The 24,221-nt window shown below is 44.4% G+C and overlaps 1 protein-coding gene across 1 annotated transcript in view; it reads left to right on the forward strand.

Moving 5' to 3' along the window:
* The window catches only part of col24a1 (collagen type XXIV alpha 1 chain), a 313,480-nt gene that overhangs the window by 17,410 nt on the left and 271,849 nt on the right, over window positions 1–24,221 (forward strand). The window contains exons 2-4 of the mRNA XM_084310995.1: window positions 548–615; window positions 11,824–13,169; window positions 24,099–24,152. Coding sequence (XP_084167121.1) covers window positions 548–615; window positions 11,824–13,169; window positions 24,099–24,152 — 1,468 coding nt within the window. The remainder of the gene's footprint in view (window positions 1–547; window positions 616–11,823; window positions 13,170–24,098; window positions 24,153–24,221) is intronic.

Consider the following 24,221-nt stretch of genomic DNA (forward strand, 5'->3'; position numbering starts at 1 on the left):
ACTGTGTCTGTGTGTGTGTGTGTGTGTTTGGGGGGGATAACACACTTTTGCACTGGTACACATTGCTACACATCCTGACTAGGTCAACAAAACATATTGCTACTTCTGCTATGTAGGATTGTGGACCCGACATCGATAAGCCCAGGGCCCTATTTGGGGTCCCGAACCTTTGCTTGAAACCAGGCCTGGTCATTAATCTTATACTTGAGACGTCAGCGGTTATAACCCTGGCAGCACATGGAATTTACAGTAAATTAATGGAACTTGGCTCCATGATTGAGGATATCATAATGAATGTTATTTTAGAATCTTTCACCATCTCTCATTTTTATTGACTAACTGGTGTGTGTGCGTGTGTGTGTGTGTGTGTGTGTGTGTGTGTGTGTGTGTGTGTGTGTGTGTGTGTGTGTGTGTGTGTGTGTGTGTGTGTGTGTGTGTGTGTGTGTGTGTGTGTGTGTGTGTGTGTGTGTGTGTGTGTGTGTGTGTGTGTGTGTGTGTGTGTGTGTGTGTGTGTGTGTGTGTGTGTGTGTGTGTGTGTGTCCTCCAGGTGGAACCTCCTCCTGCTCCTGTCAGTATGCACAGCAGTACTGTCTGCAGAAGACTACCTAGAACAAGGTAAATTCCATTCAATTCAATGCAACTCAGTCAATTCCCAGTCTGTCCCCATGGGCTGTTTTGCTTTGGGGCAAAGTGCCAAACATGTGTTGGAAATAAAGATATATATTAGATTGTACAGATGTGAAAAGTACAACAACAATCTGAGTGAGGGCAGTTAAAAAGGGTCATGGTAAAATTACCATGATATTACCATCAGTGTCATGGTTTAAATAAGACTCAGTACTGAATTGTGTATACAATGTCCATGGACACCTAAAAGTACCATCAAACTACCATGATCGTTTTTTGTAAGGGAAGGTTGCATCTCCTTTAGTTACCAAGTTTTATTTTTCAAGGTTGTACAGTCAGTTTGGGGGGGGGGGGGGGGGGGGGGCTGATACAAGCAGATACCTCCACTCACTCACCTCTGTCTCTTGAATCAATATCTCTTGGGAAACCCTTGCCTGACCCCTCGCCCTGCAGCCATATTGACAGTGGATCACAAACTCTATCTATCCTGGTTCTATGGCTCCAGGCCAGTTACAGTTATATAAAGATATGATTGATTCTGGCTTCTTCACCTTGATTCTTCACTGTTTAGTCACAATGTTGTCTTGAAGTGTGCAGGATTAATGGACATTCTACACTGTGATTCCATCTGCAGTTCGGAATCTTTACTTTACTTGAATTTACTTTACATTGCATTGTGTCAAGTCAAGTCAAGTCAAGAGTTTTATTTGTCACGGCATACAAGTATACAATGAAATGCGGGTGGTCTTGTTACACAACACAACACAACATAACACAGTTAACAACACAACACAGTTTACAACACAACACAGTTTACAACACAACACAGTTTACAACACAACACAGTTTGCAACACAACAGCACAGCACAACCCTCAACGTACACATCTGCATTTCCAATATGTTCCCAGTTCCCACTCAAGCGAACACACGCAGCGGTGCAGTGGGTCCTTGCGCTTGTGATGTTGATGGTTATTAACAGTGCTAATGGTAGCAATGCCTATAGCGTATAGGAGCAGGCAGCGAAGCAGGCAGAAATGTATGTCAGTGAAGGGCAGCAGCTGCTCACAGGAGCTTCCCTCCCCTGTCTTTTAAACCCCTCTCTTTAACGTGCCTGGTCCTGCTCCTCAGCTCTCAGAATGCAGGTAGAGGTAGCCCAGCCTCCCCTCCTCCACTTCTTCCACCCCCCCCCCCCCAACGCCCCACCCTCTCTGCTTTCCCCTCATGTGTCTCAAAACATCAAAACATGTCATATACACAGGTACTGTGAAGTACACGCTGAGATGAAGCACTTTGGAAAAGTACACTTATCAGTCCGATCGAGAGGAAGGGAGATCCCTCTGATAAATGTGTTTTGTCAACTGTTCCTTAAAGCCCCGAGCCGGGCTGAAAAATCTATTATCCATGACCTGGTCGCGTGAACACTTTAGGCAACTAACATGTGCTTCCGCATTGCTCTGATTGGCCCACTGACCCCACGTGACGCTACGCTCGTTTTCGCCTGCACGCCGGTAACGCAAGCGAGCCTTGTAATGTTAAGCGACCTACTCGCGGAAATGGGAATGTACATATTTATCAAAACAACTACCAACGCGATTCACTCTACCAGACAACTACCAGATTCACTCTACCAGATTCACTCATAAACGTTATATAACATAACGTTATATGCTGTTATTTCGCGCTTTATTCATAACGTTATTTCGCAACACAGCCCAGCTGTCAGAAACTGTACATTAAGGGGGTTTCATTCAAAGCCCTATCGAAACTGTCTTGCACTAGTATAAAACATCAATGTGCAGAAACTGTACATTGAGGGGGTTTGAATCACTGTACATTGAGGGGGTTTGCATCACTGTTTACACTCACGCCTTACTGTACCATGTTGGCCCCATCTCATGCACCGGTTTGAATCAAAGCCCTATCGAAAAGTACTCAAGCTCTACTGTCTTTAACTATAAATGTTTACACTCCCCACTTACTGTAGAACATGGTACATGAGTATATAGTATATAGGGATGTTGCACTTGAGCACCAAATGTACAGTGTACAGTGCCCCCCCACCTACCCACGCGTCACTCTAACGTTACCTCACCGGCAAATTATCTAATTTAACAGAAAATTAAAACATCTTTTCAAAATCTTTCTTCACATCTATATTTGTAAATTCCACATAACCTTAGATCTTGTTCTTTAAACATTACGTAGGCCCCTTACCCACTCGCGAATTGAACTCCACCCCATACCTTTTTCGCCCCAACACCCCGTTTTAAACAGCGTAAATACGACATTTCTCTCCGTTTTTAAAGCAATCAACTTATATACGCCAACTCCCCCACACCTTAGCTAGTATCCCTCCGTTTTTAACAACAATCCGACGGTCGCAACATATTTAAAACACATAATTCATCGCTAGTCATTACACGCCAAGACGCTCGTATTTTCAAACCTCTTTGTCTAGTTTAGCGACACGACACGACAATTCAACATTACTTTTACAGTTATACTGTTTATTAAAACACACACGTATTTAACAACGACCTCAAGTACTTCCTATTCATCAATAAATGAGGCAGAATACTCATCAATAAATGAGGCAGAATACACAGTGACTGTATCCTTTTTTGTTTATTGCACTTGTTCCTGCTGCAAATGAAATCAAAGATGGCGGCTTTCTGTTTTCGTTCTACACTTGGTGCGTAGAGCTGCTAGGATTCACGAAGGAGAGCGCTGGCCAATCAGAGCAATGCGGAAGCACATGTTAGTTGCCTTAAGTGTTCACGCGACCTGGTCAGCCCTAACGTCATACACACACACACACAGACACGCTGCGATGGCTGAGAAAAAAACATCTGATTAACCCAATACTGGTAAAATAGAGTCCTTACCTCACATCAGATGTTCTGCAAAAAGATTAATCCAATTCCTGATCGCCATTCCAAATATTGATCGCGTTTATTGATCCAACGTTATAGTCCAAAACACATAATCGACGCTGCTCTGAGGGTCCTCAGTCAATCTGGTAACACGATACTACATGCCAGAGAAAGGAAAACCCCGGACCGGACTTTTTTTCTGATGCACATGCCTACCCAATCCAATCCAATGATGTGCATTACCATCCGGGAGACAATAGGCGGCGGTATTTGCCCTTTTCGAGCTCAGACCCATTCACAATGATAACGTCAGACTGGATGGATGAAAAATGTATGGATATCGCTAATAAAAGAAACACAGATTAAAAGACGAGAAAACTCGTCATTGGCACTCAACGCATGGCGAGTTAGCACGACTAATCTCGTCGTTGGCACTCAATGTGTTAAGGCGCATCCACGCACGCACAGACATACACAGAGAGCGAGGAACTCCGCTAACCAATCACAGGAAGTCCATTCATTTTCAATAGAGCCGAGTGAATTGGAGAACTCTGCCAATATTATGACGTTTTTTGTTAACGTTATCCGAGTGTTGCCCTGCCAAGGTGGCAACAGTCCTGTAAGTAAACGGAGCACCTGCCCGGACAGAAATGTCTAGAATACGTGTTATTGTTCCCGCCGAGATGACGGAGAAGTCAATAACAGACGTTCTGCGTTTTCCCAGTCCTACTTATGTATTTGAAAAGCCAACATAAATAAACGTCCTTGACTGAGACTTTGTAGCTCAGTGTAGCTCCACCACAAAGATACCATCAAGGCCTCTCCGGCGCCACCCACAATGTAACATCAGCCAAAGTGCTTGCTGTGTGCTGTTGGAGATCCCTCCCTCAACCCCTACCCTCTGCCGATGTCACCGCCCAGAGGGGACGTTCAGAATTCACTTTAGCCCCATTTCCTAGTTAGTTTCACTTTATTGTCCACAGTGTGGACATTTGTATTTTGTCTCACCATTGAACAAACAAATGAAACAACAACAATGACAATGACAGCAGACATATACTGTACATATACATCTGTAATGGTGAAGTGCAGAGAATGTAGGAATACAATATACAGTACATGAACAAGGACCGGGTCTAACGAGTGCAAGATTAATTTAAAAGGAGTTAAAGGTAGTCTGTAACAACTTCATTGTAGATGTAGCTTAGCTGTTGTTGTGGATTCCCTATGGTTTTAGATGTTGCTTAGATGTTGTTGTGGATTCCCTATGGTTTTAGATGTAGCTTAGCTGTTGTTGTGGCTTCCCTATGCTTTTCCTATGGTTTTAGAGGCCAAATTCACTATCCTCTGCAACCACTCAGTGATGGTGTTGTACAAGGTAGGTGAGTCCTTTCTTCATACCGGATATCCAGCTCCTCCTCAGTTAGCCACAGTGTAAAGTAATGGGGACATTCCTTTACTAGCCAGAGCTGTGAGTGTCCAGTATGAAGCGTAACATAGCCATCATTTTGTGCCAGTAGCCACCAGGCTCCACAGGCACTGCCAATTGCTGGAGAGCTAATGTTCAATTCTAAAAATAAAATTCCGGCTCCACCTGGCAGCGTGTCTAAGTGTCCTTGAGCAATACACTTAACCCTTAACTGCTCCCTGCATGGTTGCCTCTGCCATCGGTGTGTGAATGTGTGATTGAACGGGTGAATGTGAGTTGTAAAGTGCTTTGGATAAAAGCACTATATAAATGTATTCCATTTACCATCGCTGTTACTACTGTCTGATTAAATCCTGCCACTCACTACTGTTCTATTCTGTTCTGTTATCACTATTATCGTTACAACTTGCACTTTGTTCTAGGATCTATTATTATTATTATTATTACTACCTATTACCCCAAGGGGATTAACAAAGGAACACTTGACATTATTTTGACTTGATAGATTCTGGGCTAGGGATCCAACATTCCCAAACGTTAGCTGTCTCAAAAGGCCTGCCTACTGACTGTAGAGTTCAGGGGTTAGGAGTTGAGGTTGTGTGTAAATGGCTCTGGGTATTTAGATTGACTTAATGGATAACCTTTCTTATTTTATCACCAGTCATGGGATGTAGACCAGGGGTTCACGTAGGCCAGGGGTTCACATAGGCCAGGGGTTCACATAGGCCAGGGGTTCAGGTAGACCAGGGGTTCACATAGGCCAGGGGTTCACATAGGCCAGGGGTTCACATAGGCCAGGGGTTCAGGTAGACCAGGGGTTCACATAGGCCAGGGGTTCACATAGGCCAGGGGTTCACATAGGCCAGGGGTTCACATACTGTAGGCCAGGGGTTCACATAGGCCAGGGGTTCACGTAGACCAGGGGTTCACGTAGACCAGGGGTTCACATAGGCCAGTGGTTCCCAAAGTCGGGGTCGCGACCCAAAGGTGGGCCGCGAGCAGCCACGGGTGGGCCACGAGATGATTTAAAAAAATAAAAATAAATTTTTTTTTTTTTTTTTTTTTTTTTTTTTTTTCTCAGGCCACTGAACTTAGAAGCAGGCCAGGACAGTGTTTCTAGTTGTATTCTAAAATTCTATTCTATTGTATTCTAAAATGTGACTATATGGTTTTATATTAACTTAATAAATAAACAAAAACGAAAAATCTACTTATTTCAACGAACATTTCAAACTAAATAACAGATTATGCACATAAAACGCTGAAAACAACCGAAGCAACAATAGTATTTTAATGAGGCTATTATTATTATCATTATTATTTTGCAACAAGTTAGCCCTCTCATAAATAGCACATATAAATGAATAACTAACTTGAACTAACTTAATAGGATTGAAGTGATATTTGGCTTAAAAAATCGATCGCCTGGCAAAAAAAAAAAAAAAAAGGCCAGACGATGTGCATTGGGCCGCGGCTCTCTGACGCCTTATTTTCTGGGCCCCGGCCTGAAAAGTTTGGGAACCCCTGACATAGGCCAGGGGTTCACAAAGGCCAGGGGTTCACATAGGCCAGGGGTTCACATAGGCCAGGGGTTCACGTAGACCAGGGGTTCACATAGGCCAGGGGTTCACATAGGCCAGGGGTTCACGTAGACCAGGGGTTCACGTAGGCCAGGGGTTGGGGACCCAGGTGCACGAAACAGGTGCACGACCCAAAGTGTACAGTAGGTCCTGAGTCCTGACCTTTAATTTTGGAAACACTGTCATAGTGAAGATGTAGTGGTTACAATTTAAATATGACTTTGCCGATATTACATTGCATGTTGTAGGTATTGTTAAGGGAAATAAAATATTAGATATGATGGTCCTTTATTTATTTATTTTTGTCCTAGAGTGCGCCTGAAGTCTGCCAATAAAGTTACATAGTAAAATACACTCTCCATGAACTCCATTTTGCTTTCAGTTAAGTGTTCCCACATGCAAGTGTTCAATAAAAGTCAAGTCTTAGTCGCTATCTTGGTTAGCCCCTCCCCATATCTCTGCTGTCAACATTTATGACATGGCCTTCTAAGTAAGTTATTGGCAGTTCAATATGACCCCCAGCCGAGGTGAAAGGTCACAGGGTCATACATGTGCGACTCGTTTAAAATAGCTGTGTTACAGCTTTGATGTCGGATATTGTTTTTCTGTCTAGGTTCTCATACGATATTAAAGGACCATACCGGAGATGATCCATGTCTTTTGACTGGTTTTGTGTAGCTACAGTGTGCATTTTAGCGAATCTTTCAGCCGACCTCAATAACCACTGTTCACTCTGCCGTCGATGTTGAAAAGGGGTGGAAAAATACTCTGCGAGACTTGAAAGTTGTTTGAAAGTCACTAGACGTGTAGGGAATTCACCCATGTCATTTATTTCCGCTAACGTTACTACAAGCCGCTCAAATCCGCATGTGAAACCCTCATTTCCAGACTCCGGATTGATGCATGGATTCGAATGGCTTGTGGTTGAGCAGTTAAGTAATTTTTTCCTGTGAACCCAAGACATGGACACTTCCATGGTATGTTTTTCTCTTGAGAGGCAAACCATTCTCTCTCTTTTTATATATATATATATATAATATATATACTCCCGGCCCTTTTTTGAGGGCACTCCACCCCCCCCCCACCCCCCCTCTTCAGGGAACAACTTTATTATTTATACATATATATACATTTGAACTATTTACAGGGGGTGAACTCAGACTAGACATTGACAAACAAAATGACAACTAAGGACAATGAAGGACAACAACGAATACACATGACAAGGGAAAGGGGGGGGGGGGCAGAGAGGGGAGTAAGTAAAGTAGGGGGTGAGGAGGGGGATTGAGAGACGGGTGGTTGGGGAGTGGATGGCTCACAGGTCAATCTCATGTGATTAGGAGCCTAGATTATCCACAAGCAATTCCCAGATGTTATTAAATTGTGAGACTTCGTGATTGGTTTGGTGATCCACCAAACCAGTTATTCTAAATCAATATCAATAAAGTCTATGCGAGTTTTCTCCCTGAACACGGAGGAGGACTCTGGAGGAGTTTGCTCCCTGAACACGGAGGAGGACTCTGGAGGAGTTTGCTCCCTGAACACGGAGGACTCTGGAGGAGTTTGCTCCCTGAACACGGAGGAAGACTCTGGAGGAGTTTGCTCCCTGAACACGGAGGACTCTGGAGGAGATTTCTCCCTGAACACGGAGGAGGACTCTGGAGGAGTTTGCTCCCTGAACACGGAGGAGGACTCTGGAGGAGTTTGCTCCCTGAGTGAGGAGGAGGACTCTGGAGGAGTTTTCTCCCTGAGCGAGGAGGAGGACTCTGGAGGAGTTTTCTCCCTGAGCGAGGAGGAGGACTCTGGAGGAGTTTGCTCCCTGAGCGAGGAGGAGGACTCTGGAGGAGTTTGCTCCCTGAGTGAGGAGGAGGACTCTGGAGGAGTTTGCTCGCTGAGCGAGGAGGAGGACTCTGGAGGAGTTTGCTCCCTGAGTGAGGAGGAGGACTCTGGAGGAGTTTTCTCCCTGAGCGAGGAGGAGGACTCTGGAGGAGTTTGCTCCCTGAGCGAGGAGGAGGACTCTGGAGGAGTTTTCTCCCTGAGCGAGGAGGAGGACTCTGGAGGAGTTTGCTCCCTGAGCGAGGAGGAGGACTCTGGAGGAGTTTGCTCCGTGAGCGAGGAGGACTCTGGATTAGCAATGAAAATACCTTCCAAACCTATTCCTCCTCCTTCTCCTCCAAGGATCTCCTCACTCACACAAATACACACATACACACAGACACACATATACACATGTAGAGACATATATAGACACATACATACACACACACGCACACACACACACACACACACACACACACTCACACGTAGACAGACATACTGTACAGTATAGATCCATACATCCACAGACACACAAACACACACACATCCACTCTCCTGTTTCCTGGATTCCTCAGAGGCTCTCTCTCTCTCTCTCTCTCTCTCTCTCTCTCTCTCTCTCTCTCTCTCTCTCTCTCTCTCTCTCTCTCTCTCTCTCTCTCTCTCTCTCTCTCTCTCTCTCTCTCTCTCTCTCTCTCTCTCTCTCTCTCTCTCTCTCTCTCTCTCTCTCGCTCGCTCTCTCTCTTGCCACACACACACACATATACGCAGATGGATCAACTTCTAAACGACTGACCCCGTCATGAATCCTCCATGACTTTTACAATGTGTCTCAGATGTCCTCGTTAGTAATTTTGTCATACTGTGTCATGTTAATTTTTTCTTCCTGAAACCGTGGCTGCGAGGAGCTTGACACATGTAACGCTTTCCCTCCAGCCCCAGTCGGCTCCTCTTTCCTCCCTAATTCAAAGCTAGAGAAGAGGGAGAGAAACTCAGCTCGTATTTTAAGTACTTCTGCGTCAGTTATGGACCTGACGTATATATATATATATATATATTTGGACAAAGCACGTGAGAGCGCAGGAGCAAAGCATGACTCAGACACTTGTGTGTGTGGGTGGGGGGGGGGGGGGGTAGCTGGCATCATGAACCTGGAGAGGTAGATTGATTCAAACAGGCTGTGTGCAGGACTCTCAACTCCCTGGAGGAGGCGCACAAAGTTTAAACTGGTTGAGATCCATCTTTATTGATTCAATATGAAGTATTTTTGGTTAGGAGTTTTTGTTCTTCTCATTCTTCTTCTCGTATCTTCAGTATTTCCATATCAAAGAGCATCTTCTTTAGTGTGAGAACTCGCTGAAGTTGTATTTATTTGCCTTCTCTGAAAGGCTTTTCTGACTGACTGGGTCCCTGTACCATTCCTCTAGACATCCCTTTCCCCAACGGTGTCTAGATCTCTACATGTATCTCAAATTTTTAGACAGTGGAAATGGTTCAGTTTAAAGGGTTAACCCTTTGTAGTGTGGTTGTGAAAGGGTTATGGTAAGGTATAGTTTCATAGAAAACTTTTTAGATGGAAATTATGATGAGGTAGGGTTTCACAGCTTAGCCCCCCAAAAAAGTGACGATTCCCAAGAAAAAAAGCCCTTCTGTGCTATGGGATCTACTCTAGACACTACCTTTCCCCCCATCCCTCTCTAGTCCCCTCCACTCATCTGGAACCCAGCTGTCTCTTTGGTATTCAAAGTGCATAACAACACAACTGGGAGGTTTCATAAGAGGGACGTGTGTATGGAGAGAGGATAGTGTTGTCATGAGGATAGTGTTGTCATGTAGCGTTGTCATAAGGATAGTGTTGTCATGAGGATAGTGTTGTCATGAGGATAGTGTTGTCATGTAGTGTTGTCATGAGGATAGTGTTGTCATGTAGCGTTGTCATGAGGATAGTGTTGTCATGAGGATAGCGTTGTCATGTAGCGTTGTCATGAGGATAGTGTTGTCATGAGGATAGTGTTGTCATGAGGATAGTGTTGTCATGTAGCGTTGTCATGAGGATAGTGTTGTCATGAGGATAGTGTTGTCATGAGGATAGTGTTGTCATGTAGCGTTGTCATAAGGATAGTGTTGTCATGTAGCGTTGTCATGAGGATAGTGTTGTCATGAGGATAGTGTTGTCATGAGGATAGCGTTGTCATGAGGATAGTGTTGTCATGTAGCGTTGTCATGAGGATAGTGTTGTCATGAGGATAGCGTTGGCATGAGGATAGCGTTGTCATGAGGATAGTGTTGTCATGAGGATAGTGTTGTCAACTTGTCATGTAGCGTTGTCATGAGGATAGTGTTGTCATGAGGATAGTGTTGTCATGTAGCGTTGTCATGAGGATAGTGTTGTCATGAGGATAGTGTTGTCATGTAGCGTTGTCATGAGGATAGTGTTGTCATGAGGATAGTGTTGTCATGTAGCGTTGTCATGAGGATAGTGTTGTCATGAGGATAGTGTTGTCATGTAGCGTTGTCATGAGGATAGTGTTGTCATGAGGATAGTGTTGTCATGTAGCGTTGTCATGAGGATAGTGTTGTCATGAGGATAGTGTTGTCATGAGGATAGTGTTGTCATGAGGATAGTGTTGTCATGTAGCGTTGTCATGAGGATAGTGTTGTCATGAGGATAGTGTTGTCATGAGGATAGTGTTGTCATGTAGCGTTGTCATGAGGATAGTGTTGTCATGAGGATAGTGTTGTCATGTAGCGTTGTCATGAGGATAGCGTTGTCATGAGGATAGTGTTGTCATGTAGCGTTGTCATGAGGATAGTGTTGTCATGAGGATAGTGTTGTCATGAGGATAGCGTTGTCATGAGGATAGTGTTGTCATGAGGATGGGGTTGTCATGAGGATGGGAGTTGTAGGACCCAAAAGTCATAATTGAGCATGATTGAGTAGTTCCGGATCATGTGACGATGACACTGCATGTTGGAAACATACCCAGTTCCCAGTTGTACCTGAACACAGTTTCAATCCGTGGGAGGAGAAACAAGGAGTGTTCATTGTTATGGAGTCTACCAATTATTGAAGGATATTTTCTTTCTCAAGCCATTTTGGGTCCCTCCCAATTTGGGCCCACCACAATATGGATGCATGCATACCCAGTATGTAAGCTGTGATATCAAGTGAATGCAAAGGATTAAGGTGGCATATTTTACAATGAAAAAAAAAATACATAAATGATATATATATATATTTATGTGTTTTGGCTTACCTCAAATTCTCAGCACCCATATGTCATACCCAAATTTACCTATATCAAGCCCCACCCTCTTTTATTGATCCTCCAATCATAACTGTCGGAAGCAAGAGTTGTGATTGGAGGATAAAGAAAAGAGGGCAGGGTTTGACATGGACTCTAGTAATATCAGTAGCTCCTCAGTGGTTCTTCCCTGTCCATTCCGATGTGATCACTTCATTGAACTCACCATCCTCTCTCCTCTGTCCCCCCCAGGAGTGGACATCCTCCATCGACTAGGGCTGACGGCTCAGAGCAGCAGAGACACCAGCTTCTCCTCCCTCCTCACCTCCACCACCAGCCTCCCTCTCCGCGGAGCCGGGGTTGTACTCGACCCGGACGCCCACTATGAAGCCCCCGCGGGGGGCCTCTTCCCGCCGGGGATCGGCGAGGAGTTTTCGGTGGTGGTGAGCTTTAGCTCCTGGCGAGCGAACAATGCTTTCCTCTTTAGCGTCAGGGACGCCAGGGACCGGCTGTGCTTCGGAGTCCAGCTGCTTCCCCGGAGGGTGGTGGTGTACACCGCCGAGAAGGCCTCCGTCTACTTCAACTACGACTGGCAGGAGGGGCGTCAGCACTCGTTTGCGGTGGGCGTCCGTCCCCGCTCGGTGTCCTTCTACGCGGACTGTGGGGCGGTGCACCAGCGGGAGCAGACCCTCGCCAGGCCCCTGGCACTAGGGGGAGCCGGCGGCCTGCTCACCCTCGGGAGGATGAATTCCAAGGCGGCTGCTTTCCGAGGCCGCGTCTGCCAGCTGGACATCTACCCTTCTGCCCAGGCTGCTGCTCACTACTGCAGCTTCCTTAAAAAACAGTGCCGGCTGGCCGACACCTTCCGATCGCCCCCACCTCCACCCCACGGTTTGGATATGGAGGCAAACGACCCCCCAAGCTATGTGTCCTCTTCTTCCCCCTCGGTGGAGCCCCGCCCTACACACGCAGAAGAGTCCCACGGCCCTCCGACCCCCACCGAGATAACGAACACCAATCGATGGCCAGAGATCCTGCAGTATTCAACCCTAAGCCCCTCGGTACAACATCACCTGGGGACCCGTATAAGCCTGCTGGATCCAATCACCCACTCCGTCACCTCCGTTCTCCATTCTGGCAGCCCTGCCTCAGCCACCCTGAGTGGGCTGTCAGATCTAGGCATCCTCCGTAGGACTACAAGCATCCCTGGGCCAGCAGGGGCCACCAGGCAGACTCAGGGGGCTGTTGTTCAGTCTGAGAATGAGACGGAGGAGGAGAGTGCCCCTGGTAGGCCACGGACCACTGGCATCACCCCAGTCAGGCAGAGCCATCTGAAGGAAGGCCTCAGGAACAGTTCCAGCTCTGGGGATTTGAACCTGCGGCCCCACCCCACTGACCGGCTTTTGGAGAGTCCACTGAAGAACAACGGAACCACCCTCTACCGGGTGAACCAGGTGGACGCATCTGAGGAGCGTGGCGTGGACGGGAACTATGACGACGTGGACATGGGAGGTTATGACTACGGCTACGAGGAGCCAGAATACTTCTATGACTATGACGGCAGTTTCATCGGCCCCAAAGGAGAGCCAGGTACTCCGGTAAGATGCCGCTCCGAATGTACTGTATGTAATGACAATCCATACTGTAGCTTTGAGAGAGATATCTGGGATGGTTTTCAAAAAGTGTAGAGCCACAAGTCAGAACGAAGCTGTTCATGACCAAGAGGGAAATTACAACTCAAAGCGATCACGGCTAATTTACCTTCTCACATGTGAGTGCATTCTCACATTTGGCTCCCTCCCACACTTTGCAGAATATATGAAAGAAACTATTTTGGCAGGGCGGTGTATTGATTTAGAGGCGGGATGAGGCGCATCCAAACTCTTTTCTTTTTTCATGTGTCAACAGGTGATTTAAAACAACACATGTCACTCCACCTGCTGAAAGGTTGCCAGCAACTTTTGCTCTTGTGTGCCAGAGGATAAGTCATATATATGTACAGTAGGTTGTTGGCTATAGCCAAGCAAGGGGGGGGGAAAGAAAGTCAACCATCCAACCATATGACGTCAGCTAGCTGTAGGGGTAGCTGTGAACAAGCCTGCTATGATCCAATGCTTATGTTTCCATGGAACTGAGACATGCCAGGTGCTTTTATCTATCTTGCGTGAAGCATCAGAATGTGTGCCTTGATGTAACTTGAATGTGTGAATTGATCGAGCCGAGTTTCCATAGCGTTACTTCACTGAACCCGCACTGTGGCATTACTGCACTTGTAAAGTTAACCCGTACGTAGCATTACTTGACTTGTAAAGTTAACCTGTACTGTAGCATTACTTGACTTGTAAAGTGAACCTGTACCGTAGCATTATTTCACTTGTAAAGTTAACCTGTACGTAGCATTACTTGACATGTAAAGTTAACCTGTACTATAGCATTACTTGACTTGTAAAGTTAACCTGTACCGTAGCATTATTTCACTTGTAAAGTTAACCCGTACGTAGCATTACTTGACTTGTAAAGTAAACCCGTACCGTAGCATTATATTTATAGTCCTGGTCGTTGCATTAGCGGCTCCTAATGGTCAGCAGGAGATGGCGCTACGTTCTCCCAGTGAAACTCCTTGCTGTCAGGCAAAAATAAGCGGCTGGCGATTCCACATGTAATGCACCGTACACCCTCCCCAGACCAACATTAGGGTAGTCTACACCCTCCCCAGACGAACATTAGGGTAGTCTACACCCTCCCCAGACCAACATTAGGGTAGTCTACACCCTCCCCAGACCAACATTAGGGTAGTCTACACCCTCCCCAGAATGACAGTAGGGTAGCACAATGACCAGGAGGAATTGGCATAATGACTGAAAATGGGAGAAAAAACATTTCTTCATGATAAATGACGATAAATCCTGGGACACAAACGTATTGAAATGTGTTTGTTATAAATGTGAACTCACTAGGCAAACAATAGATCCTGATCCTGCCTGGAAGAAAAGCATTATAATATATTATACCATACAGTGTGCTGTTATGTCCGTCTGTGTGTTCATTTGGCCAATGTCCATTACACTATTTCCATAGTCTTAGTATTACATAATTTGTACACTAATTGTGTGACTTTGTACACATAAGCATACATCTTACTCCTTTACATTTTGGTAACACAGACACCCTTGGTGGCCGCATGTGTTTGTGTATAAACTTTCCAGAATGAAGTTTTAAAATTCCTTATACTTGTCACACTTTATTTATCGAACATATTCATACGACAGGAATCCTTTTCGTTGTAATCAATGAAAAGCGTCCAAGCACATTTGACAGTACTGAGTCCATGTAACCTTCTGGGATATGTTTCTGCTTAGCAAGTCAACATCTTAAAAGATTTAACTTGTGGAAATATTCACATGTGGGGATGTTTGTCCCACCAGCGGTGTTTATATGTTGGCTACTCTGAATGCATGAATGCTGAGGGATGTTTTGAATGCAGGTTCAGCCGGGGGTCAGAGTCAGCCAGTATGTTTGTGTTGTCACCTCCTCAGCTTGAAACCCAAGAAGCTGTCCTCTCCTTGCTCTCTAAGGCAGAACTTTGTGCATGCATGCACCTATTAGATTAGAGTCAAATATATTGCCATTATACAGCACAAGTACAGTACAACAAAAAGAGGTTTGGCATCCAACCGGAGTGCAAATGTAACAGTAAAGTGCAATAGTATTATACAATGTACAGGTGATTAAACTGTTCAAGTTTCAAGTTCAAGTTTCAAGTTTCTTTATTAGTTGTCATACAGAAGTACAGAATACTTTTATATAAAATGCTTCTTTCTGTTTTGCTCCAGAGATTGTGCTAGATAAAAATAGATAAGTATAAAATAAGTATAGTAAGTATAAAATAGAAGTCAAGTACGTAGACAAAAGTGTTCAGTATATACATATATACAATGTACAATGCAGAGTAGAAGTAACTGAGTTACAATACAATATACTATACAGTACAAAGCAGAAATGGGATGAGGTACAATTTAGGTACAATTTACAGTAAGGTGTAATGAGGTATGGGACGGGTTATAGTGCAAATTCTTTACCAATAAATATAAAGTGTGTTTAGGTGTTCTAAAGTGGGTAAAGTGGGTGCTGCAGTGAGTTGTTTGTTTAAAGTGAGTGTGTGCATGTGGATGTGTGTGCTGTGAGTGCATTTGATGGTTGTTACATAGTGTTATTGTCATTTAGCATTCTGATGGCCTGAGGATAGAAGCTTCTTCTGAGTCTCTCTGTGCTTGCCATGAGACTCCATTATTGCTTGCCTGACCGCAGCAGTTCAAAGAGGCAGTTGTTTGGGTGGCTGGAGTCTTTGATAATTATCTTAGCCTTACCCATGCACCGCTTATTGTAAATGTCCTGGAGAGTGGGAAGCCCCCCTCCAATTGTGCGTTCGGCTGAACGGGCCACTCTCTGTCTGCTACGGTCTTGTGCAGTGCTATTCCCAAACCAGGAGGTGATATTGCCAGTCAGGATGCTCTCTATTGTGCATGAGTAGAAGTTCTTAATGATCTTCTGACTGACTTGGAACTTCCTTAGGCGCCTGAGGAAGTAGAGGCGTTGCCGTGCCTTCTTCACAACACTGTCAATGTGTGTGGTCCATGTCAAGTCCTCGGATATGTGGACTCCGAGGTACTTGAAACTGTTCACTCTCTCAACCGGTGCCCTATCGATGCTGAGGGGGATGTAGTCCCTGACCCCCGACCTCCTGAAGTCCACAATCATCTCTTTTGTTTAGCTGACGTTCAGGGAGAGGCAGTTCTCCTGACACCACTGCGACAGATTCTCTACCTCTTCCAGGTAGGCCCTCTCGTCGTTGGCAGAGATCAGGCCCACCACTACTGTGTCGTCAGCAAATTTGATGATTGTGTTGTTGTTCCGCTGTGCCACACAGTCATGTGTGTACAGGGAGTAGAACACAGCCCTGGTGAGCCCCTATGTTGAGCGTGATGGATGAGGAGGTGCAGTTGCCTGCTCTCACCACCTGGGGTCTACCTGGGTATAAAATATATAAATGAGTACTACTGGGTGTAGTGCTAATCAGATGTACATGTACAGTGATACAGGTTTAAGGCAGTATGGTCGTAGTCATACTGGCCAGCAGCGTAACTAGTAAGAGTAGGTAAGGGATATGTACAGATATAGTATCTACAGATATGCTATCTATATATATACGGTATATATATGGTACATCATTATTGTACATGCTATCATACAGTTATATGGGTTATATACAGGTGTATAAATTAAGTACTAGGTATATAGGAGGATTATATGCAGACAGATGTGGATATGTACTGTATATATATATATATATATATATATATGCGGTAAATAGAACAGTTATATAATGTGGTGTATATAACACTGTTGTACATGCTATCATACAGAGTATATGGGTAGACTATAGTGGCTATTACTATTATACTATACTACTAAACTTTAAAGGGATAGTTCAGATTTTGGACATTAGGTCCTGTAGTATGAAGCAAAGTTATTAGCTTAGTTACCGAATCTCGTGGAGTTCTGGCCGGGTTCCCAGCGAACCGGGAGGTTTTTATTTAAAAAAACGTTTGAATCCAAACCACGACATGCAGACAAAGAGTTAGCCGCCCCCAAAAAAAACAACGGTCCTCCAGGATTTTGAAACCACTGATTTCATGCAACTTAATGTCCAAAAATCCAAACTATCCCTTTAAGTACAGTCCAATACTGAGTCGATCCAATCCACAACTTTTACTGAACAGTATAGACTTAGACTATTTGTTTGGGTGCCACAGGAATGATTGAGGTATAATACATTTTCTCCTGTAGAGACTTAGCGAAAATGCAGAAATGGGCTTTGCCTTGATTTGTGTCATATTCCACATGGTTCTTGGGATCTTGGTTTTAGTATTTGTGAAATACTCCCAATACTCCATACATCAGATTCCCCTGGTCCGTTAACGCACCGGTCAGAGCACATCTTCAGCTGTAGGCCAGAGGACAGGGAAATTCATTCATTCATTCAAACCTTTATTTATTCTCGAAAAGGACAATTGAGGTCACCCTCATTTTCAATGTCGTCGAGACTTACAGACATTTCAATGCATACATTTTTTATAATATAATAATAAATAACAACAACTCTATCTATATAGCACCTTTCACACATGGACCGCAGCCCAAAGTGCCCCACAGAAAGTAGCACCAAATGAACATAGGCATAAAATCAGCATACAGTCGACAGAATAAAAACAATGTATAAAGTGCAGACATAAGAATAGGTATAAAATACAATAAAAGTAGTGTAACATAGAACGTGCAGACATAAGAATAGGCATAAAATAAGTATAATAAGTACACTGTTGCTCGAAGGCATGTGAACCCCCCCGGAACAGCCAGTCCCCAAACACCCCACACATCAATCCCCACCACATCCCCATCCAAGACACACCCCCTGATAAAGCACGTCATAACCGAAGAAAAACACAAACAGCCCGTGTGCCACTCACACCGCCATGCATGGCGAAGGTGATGCCACCCCCACATTGGAAGTACTGGTGCTGTAGTTACACAAACTGTGGCCGACAACACAGCTCACAGCAGCCAGCGGCTCGTCGTCCCGGCGAGAGGGAGGCACTAGCAAGCAGAGAGACGCTCGTTTGTATTCTGGTGACAATTTTGAGAAAATCATGTATTTAATTTGATGCAAGAATGAATGATAGTCTATCATAAACGACCAGAAGGGGTTGATAAATCCCACTGGGGATAAATATCAACGACTGGAGGTAGGCCTTAATAGGGACGTGAAAAGCAGAGGTAGGGAAATCCCCACCACCCCAACCCCCTCTGCAAAATCACACCCTGGGTTTAGCTGAGGGTAAATAAATCCCCATTGTGCTTGTGTTTGTTACCTAACAAGCAAGCATGTAGTGTTGTTTGCTACGAAGTAGCCGGATTCCATCATTATTGCACCGGCTTATAACAACTTAGCATGTGGTGGAACCCCCTGCACTACTGTGAAAGATTATGAATGAGAACTTTTGAGGAGCTAAAGTTTGACTCTGTATCTGATCTCAGGAGAGTAGCCTACTCTCGGGGAGTTCACCTGAAGCCAGCCTTCAAAGGAGGGGAGGGAGGAAGTGTGGACTCACTCATCGCCCTCCTATGCAGTTCCTCTCTCGGAAATGTCTCACTTACACTGCCTGTTATTACTGCAGCTATACCTATGGCAGATGGTTCCACTCAGCGGTGCTACGTGTAGCCTAGCATCAGGCGCCATTTCCCTTTTGTTTCAATTCAAGTGTGTCACATAGAATGTTTAATTCAGAATGGGTTTCCATGCAGTTCGGTAGGTAAACGAGTCAAATAAACAAGCTGTCAAGCTTCCGGAAATTCTGCATTATGAATCGACCCGGTTCTACGTGACTAGAATGAGCGGGCAAACCCTTTGACGTACATTGTTTTTAAGAAATTTCTGCTCCAGTGCTCCTTATTAGATTGTATACAGTAGAGAGAGAGAGAGAGAGAGAGAGAGAGAGAGAGAGAGAGAGAGAGAGAGAGAGAGAGAGAGAGAGAGAGATAGAGAGAGAGAGAGAGAGAGAGGAGAGAGAGAGAGAGAGAGGGGAACGATGGGAGACATTGTGAGAGAAGGGTAGTTTGACATAGACATTAAGGACATCTGAATTGTTGAAATACACAGTATGCCCTTGTATAACCCGCTGACATGCTGAGGCATAAGGATATGAATGTTGTCATCCTGTTTCAGGATGAGCTTGGTCTCTTGAGACTCTGTTGTCATAGTGACAGTGATAGTATGATCACAGTTTCCATGGGTCTGTGTGTGTGGGAGAGTGTGACCGATGAACAGACAGATGTTTCTTTATCTCTGTCCCTTTCTCTCTCTCTGACATTCACAACCAATCACTATTCTGCCCTGCAAAGGGTAACCGTGACAACTACGCCAACACTGAAACTGAGAAAAATGGCTTTATGAAGGTTTTTTGTCTGTCAAATGTGTTTATTGGTAGGGAATTAAATGACATAGGTATTCATGAAGTCATTCTTATGCCTAAAAAACATGACCAATGATTTGACCTATGACCTCGAACAATGCAGATACTGCGCTCTTCCTTTGTATTACTTTAAAGTTTAAACAGTTATATGGGCAAAGGCAGTAACTACACTTGTAATGCCTTTTCAGTATGAGGAAAGCAATCTATTTGCATTATAAGATTTAGAGACTATATAGTGTAACCTAGTTCTTAGAATTAGAGATACTATTTAAGCATTACATCACGCGCAGGAGTGTGTTATGAGAATTAGAGCATGCCTAGGGGTGGTTGTTAGGCCCGAGGCGCAGCCAAGGGTCGTTAGACCCGCCTAGGCATGCTCTAATTCTCATAACACACGACTACAATTGGCGCATTCATCCAACCTTATTGCTATACAATAAACACACATTAATTGAAGATTTATTAACAAAACCATCCGCAAAAAAAAGTAGTTCCAAAAAAAAGAAGAGAAGTTGCCTTCGTGTGTAGAAGCAGCTCGGAGGTGCGCTGTTTCAAGGCATGCCATCTAAGAATGAAGTGAGCGTGTGTTATTGGATTGATTGATTGATTGAACATTTTATTACAGATAGACAGTGCTTACATCTTTATACAATTGCCGAATTCATCCAACCTTATTGCTATACAATAAACACACATTAATTGAAGCATAATGGAGATTTATTCACAAAACCATCCGCAGAAAAAGTAGGTTAAAAAAAAAGAAGAGAATTTGCCTCCTACTTTCTATAGAAGCAGCTCGGAGGTGCGCTGTTTCAAAGCATGCCATCTAAGAATGAAGTGAGCGTGTGTTATTGGAATGATTGATTGATTGATTGAACATTTTATTAATGTCCGCCTTGTTTCGAACTGGTTATGCTTTGGCCCTCTTTCGAAGTCGGTTATGCTTAGAGTTTGGAATCAGGGCTGGTGGTCTATCGCCCTGCTCTAAAGATAAACTCTAAGCATAACCGACTTCGAAAGAGGGCCAAAGCATAACCAGTTCGAAACAACAAGGCTTCAAAGCATGCCGTCTAACAGTGAAGTGAGCGTGTGTTATTGGATTGATTGATTGAAAATTTTATTAACAGTGAAATGAGAGTGTCCTTTTGACGAATGGCATCTAACAACACACTTTGCACGATTTATATTTTGTTTAACAATGAGTCATGACCAACCAATTACATAATCCAACATTGTGTAAGCAACTAACACATTCCACGTGACAGAATTGTTTTTGAATGAGTCGTTATGACGCTATCAATACATCCATTCATAAAGATTATTGTCCGCCATCTTGGTTTCATTCCTAAAACCACGAACGGCGGAGTGATTGTAATTAGGTTGTGGGCGGGTTCTGGGATCACGAGCGTGTGTTATGATAAATAACAACGTCTAACTTGACTGTTTCAGCCAATCAGAATCGAGAAATGTGCATGCCATTGTATAAAAAATAATCAACTCTGTTATTGTTATAATAGCTTCAATATATCAATCAAATCTAGCCAAATTGTAAATAGTTGTAATACTTGTTGTATAGCTATATTACGTTGAGGTTATATAAATGATGACTTGGCTCCATAGGGTGCCATGTAACACTATTAAGTAGGGCTATGATTTAACATCTGGTTAGGGTTGTACTGTCTGCTCTCAGTAAGCAAACCTCTAAATATAAACACATTACTCACGGGAGGTGGAAGAACCTGTATCAAATTAAGGAAGGGTGAGTCAGCCTGAGGTAGAGAGAAAGAGAGAGAGAGAGAGTGAGAGAGAGAGAGAGAGAGAGAGAGAGAGAGAGAGAGAGAGAGAGAGAGAGAGAGAGTGAGAGAGAGAGAGAGAGAGAGAGAGAGAGAGAGAGAGAGAGAGAGAGAGAGTTTGTCCGGAGTTTGTCATGTATCCGGAAATCACGCGAGAATTAATCTTGTCAGGTTTCAAATTATGCACACTCAAGTGGTGACCCAAGTGAACCGGATCACTTTAGTGAGTGACTCAGACTAACCCGAGTCCATAAAATGAACCGGATTTACTGCCACTATATCCTGCTGCGTCATGTGGTTTGTTGATCTGATTGGTTCGCCTGCGATAGACGGATTCCGAGGACGACTTTTCAGATGATTCTGTAATAACAAACCATCTGGTGCATCGGGTTGGGATTCCCTTGTGTTCATGTCTCTTTTGTCTAGGGAGGGATTCCCTTATAGTTTTGGCCCGTTGGATATGATATGATTTCCCAGCATGAGAGACCTGTAGTTAATTCATTTCACAGGACAATGCTCCCTTAGGCAGGGTAGGGGTTGTTAAACTTACTTTACCCTGGGCTGGGACACAAACGTGAGGAATTTAATCTCCCAGGATCCGAGGGTCATTAAGACATACTGCTGCTATTTTGATGTGGGGACCCACCAGAAGTAGGGGCCACGGTATATTTGGGGGTCTTAAACTGACAAGTTGAAAGGGAAAATCCACCCTAAAAAGGAATTTACATTATGCTATATCATCATAATCTTGGGCAGGTCAAAAATATATAAACAGGACTCGAAGTTGGTCCACCACAAAAATTAGTTTGAGCAATTATATCCAAATTAGTTTTATTTACATGTAGGGCTTACAGTATATATACAGCTCTGAATCAGGACACTGTAGCCATATGGCAATGGACATATGGCCCCAGGACATCATCATTAGAGTATTGTCTGTCTTAAGGAAGACAATTGTTCAAAACTGAAAACTGAAGCTGTACAGTATTATAGAAATACCATATGTGAATTATATTTCAGGCTGGATTTCCCCTTAAGAAATGCTGCCAAGTTTATTAGGGGAAAAAAAAAACCTCATAGACCAATTTAATATCTATCCATTCATTTTTGGAACGATCCCAACATAGTTTTTTCAGGACTTTCTGCAGTCCTGGTAGTCAAACATCTTTAACAACATCCCCTTCGGTTCATCCCCGATGACAACTGAGGCCTCCATTACCCCCCCCCCCCCCCCCCCCCCCCCCCCCCCCCCCCCCCCCATTATCCCAGTGCAATTCAGACGACCTTCTCATCTTGCTTGTTTATTTGGTTTGGAACAGTTGCATTGCAATTCCCACCCGACCGTGTGATGACAAGCGCTAATGAAAGTCCTCCATCATAACTCACTCCTGTCTCTCGGCACCACGTATCTTAATTGACGCACACTGCACATCTCCGAGCGCTATTGAAGAAAATATGTTAGCGCGGGAGTCCCCTATGCGTCAACGGACAGAGTAGCTCGAAGCCACAAGCCGCCGCAGGCCTTTCTTTCTGGCACAGAGAGAATGTTTGTTTACATTCTGGTAACATACTGTATGACTTGAGCAGATTTATTCCCTTTCTGCACATTTTCTCTTTCCTGGAGGCTTGCTCTACTTTCCCACCTAAGCCAAGAGTTGACAAGGGCCATCAGCAAGTGTTCACGTTAAGTCCCTGGACGGTGGGAGTTTTAAGGATAATTTGACTAAATCAAGTTGCGCTGAGGCTGAGCTTTTTCCCCTTTGTGTACAGCGTTTTAATTTGACTCGGGTCACTTGTTGAGATTTTTTTCTTTGTGTACTGGACTCACTTCTCTGACTGAGATACCACGAGATACACACACTACCCTGCTCAGAGGCTCCTGCGAGGCTGTTCGTATTTATAGACAGCCGTGAGACTTCCAGTAACTTTCAATCATTGGGGCCCTTGTTTATCAAGCAAACCTCGCCGATAACTTTATACCTAAAAGTGATAAGTTACAGGAAAAATGATTTTCGGCTACAAATTAGAAAGCGCTGAGTCGTAATAAGAAACACCGGTCGTCGTCCGCAGCATGTTTTCATTCATTAAAGACCGCGTTTGACCCGTGACCCTGCTGGCATCTGCACCCCCATCTTTCATCGTGTCTACTCATATGGAACTATTGATAAATGAGTTCCATTGTTGGTTTCTGTTCTGGAATGCAGGAGTGCCCTTCCCACATGTGTGAATCTACCCTCCCACCCCACGCCCCCCCTTCCCCTCGCTCTCTTTTTGTCTTTTCTCCTCATATTTGTGCTCTGACAAGAACATGAGTGGAATCGTTCCACGTGCATCCCTTTTTCCCCCCACGACAAAGGTTTATATTAGTTCCCAGGAGCTGACCCAGAGGCTTGGGGCATCACAGGCACATCTTGGATAATGTAACCCGAGCCTCAGAGCTCAAGCTTCCCCTAATAGCACTTTTTAGTTGAAAACACTTGGGCTGCTTTCTTTGAACTTAATAGCTCTTACATAATATAGCACATACTCATCACAGTGGACCGAATGGACAGTGAACTGCATGTTATTGCTCCTATAATTAACATACTCTCTCTCTCCTCTCTCTCTCCTCCTCTCTCTCTCTCTCTCTCTCTCTCTCTCTCTCTCTCTCTCTCTCTCTCTCTCTCTCTCTCTCTCTCTCTCTCTCTCTCTCTCTCTGATCTAGGGTCCTCCTGGTCCCACTGGATTACCGGGTCCCCCAGGGAAGAGAGGTCCTCGGGTGAGTAAACCGCACCTAAAGGAGATGAAACACGGGCAACATTTTGTGGTAAAGTAGAAGGACACCACT

The sequence above is a fragment of the Notolepis coatsorum genome (assembly GCF_963971535.1).
Source record: "Notolepis coatsorum genome assembly, chromosome: 3".
Classification (NCBI taxonomy): domain Eukaryota; kingdom Metazoa; phylum Chordata; class Actinopteri; order Aulopiformes; family Paralepididae; genus Notolepis; species Notolepis coatsorum.